The following is a 12,162-nucleotide window of genomic DNA, read 5'->3' as shown; positions in this document are numbered from 1 at the left end:
ATATATAAAATAGCTTGCTGTAAAACAGTATGCCATCTGATGCTGGCAGCCGCCTTATACATTTTGTATACCACATCTATTACTTGCATCATTTCTTTTTTGTGTTTGAGTTAATCTCCTGTTGAGCTGTTCATCATGGCTCTTTAGTGTACAAAATTCATTGCTAATGTTGCCAGTAAGAGGCCACATTGAGAGGTTGACCTAGAAACAAAATTAAAAGTGATTTGAGCTCTTGAATTATACAAAGGTCTACAAAGGTAGGAAATCAGTGATGGTTATTGCTCACCAGTTAGGCATTTGCCATTCAACCATAGCTACAATCTTGAAGAACAAGAAAAAAGTGATGAAAGCTGTTAAATGATCTGCTTCATTGAAGGCGGTGAGACTAATCAAAATTTGAGAAGGGCCTATACCAGACATGGAGAAATGTCTAATGATCTGGAATGAAGAGTAGAAGACACACTAGAGACTACTTTCGGCACTGAGACAATCACAGTCAAAGCAAAAAGGGTTTTCTGATGTTAAAAGAAAAAGCTGGACCTGACTACAATGTTGAATTCACTGCTAGTTCTGGATGGTTTCAATGATTCAAGAATTGTTATTTGTCACATAATGTGAAAGTGAGTTGTGAGTCTGTGAATGCCGATGTGAAGCTAGCTAAAGAATTTTTGGAAACTCTAAATAAATTGATTGTGGAGAAAAATTATTTGCCAGAACAAATATTCAATATGGATGAAATCTCCTATTCTGGAAACAGATGCCTGAAATGACTGTTATCCATAAGGAGGCCATGTCAATGCCAGATTTCAAGGATTTTAAGGACAGAATAATAGTCTTGCTTGGGGGCAATATTACAGGTTTCAAATTGAAACCCTTCGTGATTTGGCACAGTGAGAACAGGGCCTGCTTTCAAGCATATCAATAATCACACACTGTCAGTATAATACAGAAACAATAAAAAGTCACGGATAACACATCTCTTCTAAGATGCTCTCCTGAATTTCTATGCCAGCAAAATGGAGAAGTACTGTTTGGAGAATAGCATGCCTTTCAAGATTTTGCTTGTTGTTGATAAAGCTCCTGGACATCCTTCTTTTATTGGTGATCTTCATCCCAACATCAAAGTGGCATTTCTCCCTTTGAACACCATCCCTTTGATCCAACCAATGGGTCAAAGAGTTATAGCAACTTTTAAGGACTATTACCGGCGGAGGACCTTAGCCCAGGCTATTAATGCAACTGAAGAAGACATCGATGCAATTCTGAAAGTATTACGTCTACAAACACATCAATAACCTTGCTTGATCTTGGGTGATGTTACCAAAGAGTGTATTAATGGCATCTGGAAAAAACACTGGAGAAGTTTGTCCATGATTTCAAAGGATTTGCCAAGGATGAGGAACTTGCAAAAATTAACACACTGTAGATGAGATGGCAAACAACTTTAACCTGGGTGTGAACGAAGATAACATTGAGAAGCTCCCAGAGGTGGTTCTTGGGAAACTGACTAATGAGGAGTTGTTGGAACTGTCACAGGAACACATAACTAAAAAAGAAAAAGAATGCCGCCTCCCCCCGCCTCAAAAAAAGCACAGTGAAAGATTTAGAAGCTTTTGCAGACCTCAACGAACACCTTAACAAGTTTGAAAACATGAAGCCCAATACTGAAAGGTTTTTGTTAATAGAGAGAAATATTCATGGTGCATTATCTGCTTACAAGCAAATCTGTGATAAAAACAACAACAACAACAACAAGAAAACCACTGCAAATATCTTTCTGAAAAGAGTGACATCTTCTCAAGAAGAGCCTCAGGCGCATCCTTCAGGAGGTATTTCAGAAGAAAGCACTGTTATCATAGAAGATGACAGCTCCATGTGTGTTATTGCGTCTGAATACTTTCCAGTGGGACAAGATTTGGAGTGGAAGACAGTGATACTGATGATCCTGCCCCTGTAAAAGCTTAGGTTAATGTGAGTGTTTGTGTTTTAGTTTTTAACAAAAAATGTTTAAAAGGTAAAAAAAAACGAAAACAAAAATTTCAAAAGCAAAATCTTACAGAATGAAGATACAAAGAAAGAAAATATTTTTTATAGCTATACAATGTGTGTGTGTTTTAACTTTGTTATTATGGGTCACAAAATTAAAAATATTAAGTTTGTGAGTTACAGTAAGCTAAAGTTAATTTATTAATGAATAACTTTTTTTATAAATTTAATGTAACCTAGGTGTATAGTGTCTATATAGTCTACAGTAGTGTACAGTAATGTCTTAGGCCTTCACACTCACTTACTAACTAACCCAGAACAACTTCCAGTCCTGCAAGCTCCATTCATGTTAAGTGCTCTTTACAAGTGTATTATTTTTATCTTTTATACCATATTTTTAATGTACCTTTTCTATATTTAGATATGTTTAGATAAATATTTACTTACCCTTGTGTCATAATTACATACAATATTTGGTACAGTAACATGCTGTACAGGTTTGTAGCCTAGGAGCAATAGGCTATACCATTTAGGTTTGTGTAAGTGCACTCTCTAATATTTGAACGATGACAAAATTGCCTAATGATGCATTTCTCAGATATTACCCCATCACTAAGTAACATATGACTGTACATGAAAAGCTGCTATAATTGAATAAAGAAAACAAACAACCCAATAGAAAAGTAAGCAAAGACATGAACAACGATTTTGCAGAAGACAAAGCATTTTTGACAAGTAAACTTTAAAAAGATGTTCAATCTCATTAGTATTCAGGAAAATGTAAATTAAAACCATACTCATTTCATACCCACCAGTTTGATAGAAATTAGGATGCCTGATAACAAATGCGTGAGAGGATGTAGATCAACTGAAACTTTTCTTATTACTTACTTGTCATAGTGTAAATTGGTATAACCACTTCAAAATTCAATTTTAGAATTATCTTGTAAAGAATAAATTTTTTATAGCTCAAGTGCTAGTAATTTTTCTAAAAGATATAAACTTTAGAGGAACTTTTAAACATTTGCTCCAAAAAGCATGTATTAAAACACTTGAAACATTGTAATTTATAATAACAAAAATCTGGAAACAACTCCATTATCTTTCACCAGTTAAATAGGTAAAAAAACATTGTGGTACATTCACATTATAGAATAGTAACAGGCAGTTAAATTAGTAAACCGCAGCTCTCTACTATCAATTGATCTAAGATCCTTTCTGGATATTAGAAATGTAATATTGAAAATTTGAAAAAGCAAGTCTCAGAAAACTTTATACGGTATATCATTTTTATAAAGCTCAAAAATAGGTAAAACTAAACTATTATTTAAACATACATACATATATAATAAAGTTATAAAATAAGTAAGAAAAAATAAACATAAAAGTCAGGATAGTAGTAACTGTTGGTGAGGAGAGAGGTATAGTGCAAAGAGTTAGGGGGTGGGAAAACTGAGAAATAACTAAGTATAGTTATTTTATTGTTATGCTTCACAACTTGTATATTTTAAACATAGTGTTTTGTAAGTATAAAATGCTATACTAAAATTATAAAAAAAATACACTTTTAATTAAAGAAAGATTGTAACATATTCAACCACCTACATGTGTTTACAAAAACCTATAGGCAAATAGCAGCTAATGGCTTCATCTTCTTGTAAGCCTAGCCAGTTTTGTTAATTTTGAAATTTTTTTAGAATGTTTGCCTTTTACAGTTATCATCCAATGCAGTAAATGTATCTCTCTTTTATTTCCTAACTCACATTAATGTCAACTCAAATTTCTAGAAAAGCGGGTGATCTAAAATCTTTCTTTTTGGGGAGGAGTATCATGTTTTCCTTTTATCTTTCTAAGAATCCATGGAACTTAAGCGTTTCGAAAATAGTGATCAGACTTACATAAAACCTCAATAAAGAGAGTCCAAAATGTGGTTAGCCTAATTTTGATTTTGTTTCCTGTTTCCTTTTGAGGACAACCAGCCTAAACTGTTCAAGAGAAGATACTGGTTATCTGCTAATTCACTGAGGCAGACTGTATTTTCAAAAAATGGACATGATAGATCCCATTCCACATGCTCTCCACATAGTGTGCCTCACCCCCATTAAGAAGTAAAGTCTGTACTCCCTCACCTTAAGACTGAGTGGGCCTTTGAGACTGCCAAGACCAATATAGTGTGGTGAAAGGGAAGCTGTGTGACTTCTGAGACTAGGTCACAAATAATCATACAGCTTTTGTCAGGCTCTCTCTCTCTTGGGGTGCTTGCTCTTGGAATTCAAAGCATTAGGCTGAGAAAAAGCCTAGACCACTTACAGAGGCTATGTGTAGGTATTTTAGTCAACAGTAGACAGCCAATATAAACTGACTGGCACGTGAGTCTGGCCACAATTATATGAGAGTCTTGCATGGGAATGGCCTAACTAAATGAATGATGAAATAATTGAAATAACAGAGATAAATGATGAGTTATTGTTGCTTTATGCCACTAAGTTTGGGGTGGTTCGTTATGCTACAAACTGAAATGTCTAAGTTGCAGTTCAAGGAACTATTAATATGAACAGCTATAGTTATGCAGGTGGACAATTCTACCTACTCAATGTTAGGCTGAGGTAAGGGCACCAACACAATTCCCAGGGACACAGCACATCCTAGAACTTGGCCCTTATACTTGCTTACACAGCTGTATCTTGAGAAACTTGCTAACCAGGAGTCAGAAGTTGTCTGGCCATCAACCTCCTAAAAGACCCCTAACCACTGTCCACCTTTTCTTTCTGATTATTCATAAACCTAAGATTCTGCTGGATTTCCTTTTTCAACCCTTAAAACATATAAAGACTCTCCATCTATTAGAAAATAAGGTTACTAGTGCATCCTCTTTCAACATGGCCTCCTAGGTTTGGACACAGAGCTCAGATTGTTACAGTGTGAAGTTTCTCCTGCTGTGTTTATGTGTTGACAGAGTTGTCCTGATTGTCTGGGGTGAAGAGACTTTTTATGAATTTTGCATTGGGAGAGGGAGCCTCTTTAGACTGCAAAGATGATTTGTGTTTCCAGTGATAACTAGGGTGACAATTTAGCTCTTCCCTCACTAGAGCAGGGAAAGAAAAACACAGGTTTAACCAGAAGGATGACTCAAAAAATGAGAAACTACCCTATCATACTTTGACTCCAAAACCTGAAGGCTACAATACATATGAAGGTAATACTTAGGTCTAAACAACAAGGAAAAAAAGTTGAGATGCTATCTTTATTAATAATAATTTAATTAAATTTTTGAGTTTTTTAAGAAACTAATTTGGCTGGTAGTTCCTCTTCTTATGTCTTTGAAATTGATAAGGATAGGAGCAAATAGTATTACCTCATTTATATTTGCTATAAACTTTTCTTATTACTTTGAATTTAGTAGAGAAGAAAGAAGAAATATATATATATATATATGAAAAACAAGTAAAGAGTCATTAAGTTTATCAAAATATAAATGCAAGCACTTCCACCTTTTGCCAAGAGTGAAAAACCTAACTTAAAGGAGAATTGTCAGGATTTGGCAATGAGATGGATAATGGTACATGTTGTTAAGTTAATTAAACAAGCAAACCATTGCAGTGTGGTAGCTCTAATGTCATGGTGGCTACATGAGCAAACCCAAACCTAAGACCGTAAAGGCTTCAAGGTTACAAAGTCAAAACGCTAAGGACAATCCATCACAAACAACCAACTAAGCTTTAAGCTGTAGCTTGAATCAGTACTTTCTTTACTTTGCTCTCTTTTTCACTATGAGAGTCTCTTTATGAGTTCCTGTCAAGGAAGCTCCTAACCTCTTCTGGTTTGGCACTGCCTGATTTAAATTGATTTTTGTTCAAATAAACTTAAAAATTTTAATTTGCCTCAGTTTATATTTTAACAATGTACAAGAAAATAGAAAATAGATTAAGATACTCTTAGGAAAAAAAAACGTCTGAGGTTGTAACAGGAAAACAAGTGTGGAGAGAACCCCTGATTGGGCTCATGAACCCCAGAGTGTTTAATCATTTATCTGATGGTCCTTCAGGATGAAATCCTGGCTTAGATTTGTTTGGTCTTCCGGCCTTCTAGAGAGGTCTCTATTGACAGTTGATCTTTTGATTTCCCATTTCTGAATCTCATAGGACAAAAACTGTAGCCAGATTTAACTAGCTTAGTTCTAGAAAAGAAGAAAAAACAGCATTTGATGCTGAGTTGGGTTCTTGACTACAGGAAGAGCTGCAGAATTTCCTGGGATCTGAGACAGTGGCCCTTAGCTAGAGCTCACATGGACTTTGTAACCATGGTTTTACAAGGTCCAACTGTACAGAAACAGAATATTTATTTAAAAAATAAAACCTGACAAAGAAGCCACTCCTGTTTCTACTTGCAGTGAAAAATGCCACAGGAATCCCAAAGCACAAGCCCACGTAATCTCGTAAATGTGCTCTACTCATAACGAGGTCCCCTGGCACTGGCTCTCTGCTTCCTTCTAGCCCCAAGGTGACTTTTAAGGGTGCTTAGGGAATGGCACCAAGAAATCTTGAGAGATGATCCTCAGAGAGCCTTTCTTTGGTATCGAAAACTCTTTCTCCAGCTGGAAGGAATATCTAGAATCCTCTAACTTTTCTTCTGCTTCCATCCCTTGACTGGCCCTGAGACAGGTGAAAGACCGCATTCAGATGCCTCTCTTCATGACCTTGATTTGCGAATACTTGTGACCAATGGGCTACAATCTCTGACCTCTATCTACATTCTTCTATTGAACCACAGATTTTCAGGATGAAAAGTGAGTTTTGGAAGAAGACTTCAATGATTTATGCAGGGAGCCATAGGAGGAATAAAATACATGTATGGGTTTTATTGTTGTTAAGGGTCAAATTATTTTAAGCTAGAAAGGGTTCTAGTGTCTATAAATATTTGTTTCTCTTTTCCTTGATGTGCCACTTTCAAAGATCCCCTGCTAATCCTAAGAAATCATGACTTCCCAGTATTAAAGAGGATTTTGACTAATATGGTAAAGAATGTGGCTGTGCCACTTATCAGCTATGCTTCCTTGTCTATATTATTGTCCTCAGGCAAATCATAATCTACTGAGAAACTGTTTATAAAGCCTCATGGAGAATGTTTACAGTGATTCACAATGGAATACACATCAAGGCCAAACAGCTTTCCCTGTCTAGAAATGGTCCCTGACAACTAACATAAAATTTGTTTTTTTGTAACCTCATACCATTTCCTTTTATATGATGCTCTGAGGAATTAAAGCATAGCTGTGCAGTAATCCTCTATATAATCACTGTGAAACATTTTGTAGATTTACTTTATTAAACATTGTTTATTTCTGAAAATAGATAAATTTAATTTTAAAAGGACTGAAAAAGCTTACCTTTGAAATTTATCCAATAGTAAATCATTTTGTAATGTGGCTAATTTGCTTTATTTTTAGCAAAATATACTTTTTTGGCAACTCCACCTATTCTATTATTGAATTAATTTTTTTTTTAAGTAACCTGTTACTACTAGTAGAGTAAAGGCTACTAGAAAAATTGGACTACCAGTATATTTTCCAATTAGATGTTAATAGTGTCATGTTTTTTCTAGTGTTATAATTCCAATGTTAAAATTTAGCTCAATTTTTTAGTTGTTTGTTTCTGTCACAGGCACAGACAGCTGGAAAAAGGAGATGAAGGTTAAAAACATTTATGGTTTCTCTTAAAACAAACAAACAAACAAACAAACAAAACAAAACAAAACAAAACACCTCACTGTGGTGCTCCAGAACCCTGTTTCCTAGTGAGCAATTTGATGGAGCAATGACCTGTAATGATTCTACTAGCAGATATTTGTGCCTTATATTTGTCACACTGGGGTCATAAAGAGTTGGAATACATAGTCCCTATTTTCAAAGACTCTACAATCTAGTCATGGTGGGGGCAGTTCTATAATGTAGTTTTATGTAGTTAGAGTAATAATGAAATCAGGATCAGAAGACATGGATTCAAGTCATGCATGATTTTTGCCCTTCAATATCTGTGTGCCCTAAACAGAGCTGATCCTCAGATTCTGCATCTGAAGAGAAACAGTAACCCTTGTCCTTCCTGCTCCATTTGATGATAATAAAAATTAAATAATTTATATGAGCATGTTTTGTAATCATAAATACACTATAAGTTACTTTCAATACAAAAGAGTCAGTAAATGGTTTTATGCTACCTACATTACCTACATGTACAAGGACATGTTGGGGTGGGGAGATAAAGAGTGAGAGAGAGAGAGATACAGAAGAAATAATTTTACAGAGGTCATGGGCTTTGTGTAGCTTTGAAAAATTAGTGGTATTAGGAAAGAAGATTATAGGACAGAAATTGAGAGGAGCAGTACCATCAGAGTTGAGAATGCAATGTGTAAACAATAATGACAAGACCTCTACCTGAACCTTAGAAGCACAGGAATTAGTGGGTAGCTACAGAGCCTAGAGCTCTGCATGACACACTGAACTTGAACATATTCAATAATTTTTAAAAATTCTAATGTGAAGTATGTTATATTTCAGTTTAGAATGTTTCTATCAACAGTTCTATGATATTGTTCCATCATCCAAGATGAGGAAATTGGTCTCAGATGTTAATTCCTTGTCTCAGATAAGTTAGCATGTGATAGAACCAGAATATGGGTTTATAACCATTGACTCTAAAAACCATGTACTTTCTGAGTGAGAATGTTTCTCCACTCTCTATTCCCAAAAGAAGTAACCATGAATGTGAATATAAATAAGAAAAGATCAAGGTAGATTAACCAAAAGAATTTTCCCAGCTTGCTATTTAACAAAAATCATCCATGTAGTTTCCTTGTATAATTTTTCTTTCTTAGATACTATGTATGATTTAATGAAGAAAGAGAATCACACTTTGGTGAGTGAGTTTACTTTCCAGGGTTTCTCCAGCTTCCATGAGCACCAGCTCACCCTCTATATTGTATTTCTTACACTGTACATATTAACTTTGGCAGGCAATATCATTATTGTGATCATCATTAGCCTTGATCGTCACCTCCACACTCCCATGTACTTCTTCCTCAGCATGCTGTCAGCTTCAGAGACTGTGTATACACTTGTCATTATACCCAGGATGCTCTGTAACCTCATAGGCCTTAGTCAGTCCATCTCTTTGGCTGGCTGTGCCACTCAGATGTTCTTCTTCACCTCTTTGGCTATAAACAACTGCTTCCTGCTCACAGTGATGGGGTATGACCGTTATGTGGCTATTTGCAATCCCTTAAGGTACTCTGTCATCATGAACAAGAGGGTGTGTATCCAGTTGGTGTGGGGGGCCTGCAGCATTGGCCTAATTGTAGCCATGACACAAGTGTCAGCTGTATTTAGGTTGCCCTTCTGTACCTCAAAGGTGGCCCACTTCTTCTGTGACATTCGACCTGTGATGAAACTCTCCTGTATTGACATAACTATCAATGAGATCCTGACTTTGATCATCAGTGTGCTGGTGATCCTGGTTCCCATGGGATTGATTTTCATTTCCTACATTCTCATTACCTCCACTATCTTCAAGATTGCCTCAGCTGAGGGCCGGAAGAAGACCTTTGCTACCTGTGCTTCTCATATCACTGTGGTCATTATTCACTATGGCTGTGCCTCCATTGCCTACCTCAAGCCCAAGTCAGAGAACATCAAGGATCAGAATCAGCTGATCTCAGTGACCTACACTGTCATTACCCCACTACTGAACCCTGTGGTGTACACCCTAAGGAACAAAGAGGTCAAGGCTGCTCTACTCCGGGCCATTGGCAGGAAGCTTTCCTGACTAGATGGTCCTGTTTCAATGAGAGTCTTAGAAGATTCTCTAGAGAGGAAAAACTAGTGCCAGAATCCCTAGAATTAAAATGCTGGAGTGTATTAAACAGTGGTTAGGTGAGATAAGAACAAAAGGATTACAAATGTAGCCACTGGCAAAATGGAGAAGATTCTCCAAAGTACAATCAAGCCTTCATCTCACAAGAGAACACAGATAGAATAGGACATCAAAAATAAGAAAGAACTTGATGATATTGAGAAGTAGATGGGCTGTCTGGACAGCATGGGACAGAATGAGATTAAGATAGCTGAATAAATTAATGAAGAAAGGCTGCCCAGGGCAGAGCTAAAGTTTTAAAACATTCTTTTTTGAACATGGAGTTTTTCCTTACACATTTAGTGCTACATGGGTTTAACACCTACCCGAAGTCATTCCTTCATAGACAATTCAAGTTCCTTACATCTTAGACACCATAAATAAATATTTGATAAAGAGATAAATAAACATCTACAAAATTAATCAATCCTTGAATTCTGGATCTTTTTCACATAAGCTTCTGATTGGCCATATGAGAAAATGCAGATCTAAATTTTCAGGATTATGTAAGAGAAACATTTTGGGAAAGTGATTAAAATCTCTTGGCAATCTAGTTAAAGAAGGATGTAGCACCAAGTCATCATAGTAACATTGATATTATGAGAACATACAAAAGTTGTTGGTGATATTATCTCTGACTAACTCACCCAGTTTAAAAAAAAAATGGATTGCCTATGAAGATGCTTTCAAAATAAATAGAAGTTACTAGTGGAAGGGAGTAAAAGAGAATTTACAGTAGGAATTAGTGGAGCAAGAATATTGGGAGGATTTGGATGAGTAATCTGGTAATTTAGCAACTAAACAAAAGAAAAATACTTAAATCATCAATCCTATCATTTAAGATCCTCTAAGACCTGAATTAATATGCCATTTTCACTAGTTTTATCCACTTCCAGCTCCTTCTCTACAACCTGTCATCTAGCTCTACACAGCCTACAAGCCAGTAACACCTAGTGACTTGTGGTTTCCCATTTCTCATTTTACATTTTTATGCTTTTCTACAATTTATTGCCACTGAAGGGCCCTTACTGCCTCTTTCACTGTCCACTCAGCCAGGGGGGTTCTTCTACTCACTTTGAAACACCAGACTGAAGCTTTTATATGAACCCTCTAATAAAGAAGAAACACTCTCACACTCCCAAATTCAAACTTATACATTTATATATCACTATAGTAAACATTACTATAGTAAACTCAGTAAATACAAATTCTTATGCTGAATATGTAAAATGGGCAATGAGTAACTAGGTGGAGTCTTATTTAGGTGGACAGTTCTATCCACTTATATCTCACTTATGCCAAGTGATGTTTTTCATTGATTACATTCTTTTTTGTTAATTTCAAAAGTTAGGATTGTGTACAAAAATTTTAATTTCATAAATAGCCCATTATAGCTCAGTCTTACATAAATTTGACATTTTTTTAAAAAATTTATGCTGAAATCCAAGAGAACCCAAAACGAAGTTATTCCAAGCTCTCCGATGGTCACTTTTACTTTACTCAGTAAATACAAAGATTTTTTTTTCATTTTAGACCATACCTTTGAAAATATTGCCCCATCCATTCAGTCTCTCAATAAACAATTTATATCTGCAAAATTAGTCAGCTACTAAAAATACAGGTAACAGTTTTTAGAGGTCGACAGAGTGAAGTGAAGTGAATATAACATAAGTATTGTAGGAAAAGGACTCCATTTTGAGGACCTGGCTCTATTTCTCATTCACCATATATACTTTAATGAATTATTTAACTTCTTTAAGCCTCAGTTTCCTCTATAAAACTTCCTTGAGACAATAATTGTGAAAATACTTTATAAATGACAAAACTGGGACAAACATTCTTTATTTTTTTAAAGGAAGATAAAAGCTATATAATATTTGTACACTTCTAATTATATCTATCATACCTAGAGTGTTCAATCTCATCCATTCAAGGAGGCTACTGCCTCAGATATTTCTGACTTTGCCTTTTAGACAGCCTGTCGTCACTCTTATTTCTACACTTAGTTCAAGATAATCTCTTTACCCAGACATCCTGAAGAATGAGGGGAAGTTTGCTTCTGGATGATCCTTCAGACACATTCCAGTCATTTAGCCTGAAACAGGGCTTCAGTGTATCACAAACAAAAGAAAAAAAAAAAAAAACACCCAGACACATGGGCTCCACCCTTCATTTACCAACCAGCCTCTTTTGTTGAGAAGACCACAAAATCAGAAAACTTGAATTTAAGACAGACACATCTTTGTTCCTTCTCAGATATATAACATTAAGG

At 35.6% G+C, this 12,162-nt stretch overlaps 2 protein-coding genes across 2 annotated transcripts in view; one reads left to right on the top strand and one right to left on the bottom strand.

The window, feature by feature from the left end:
• LOC102894700 (olfactory receptor 10J3) overlaps window positions 1-12,162 on the bottom strand; it is a 168,586-nt gene that overhangs the window by 38,167 nt on the left and 118,257 nt on the right.
• On the top strand, window positions 8,874-9,803 carry LOC102887626 (olfactory receptor 10J1). The gene has a single exon (XM_006922912.1). The coding sequence runs from the start codon at window positions 8,874-8,876 to the stop codon at window positions 9,801-9,803; it is 930 nt and encodes a 309-aa protein (XP_006922974.1).

Source organism: Pteropus alecto, unplaced genomic scaffold (assembly GCF_000325575.1).
Source record: "Pteropus alecto unplaced genomic scaffold, ASM32557v1 scaffold359, whole genome shotgun sequence".
Taxonomy (NCBI): Eukaryota; Metazoa; Chordata; class Mammalia; order Chiroptera; family Pteropodidae; genus Pteropus; species Pteropus alecto.
This window is presented reverse-complemented; position numbering and strand designations above follow the sequence as displayed.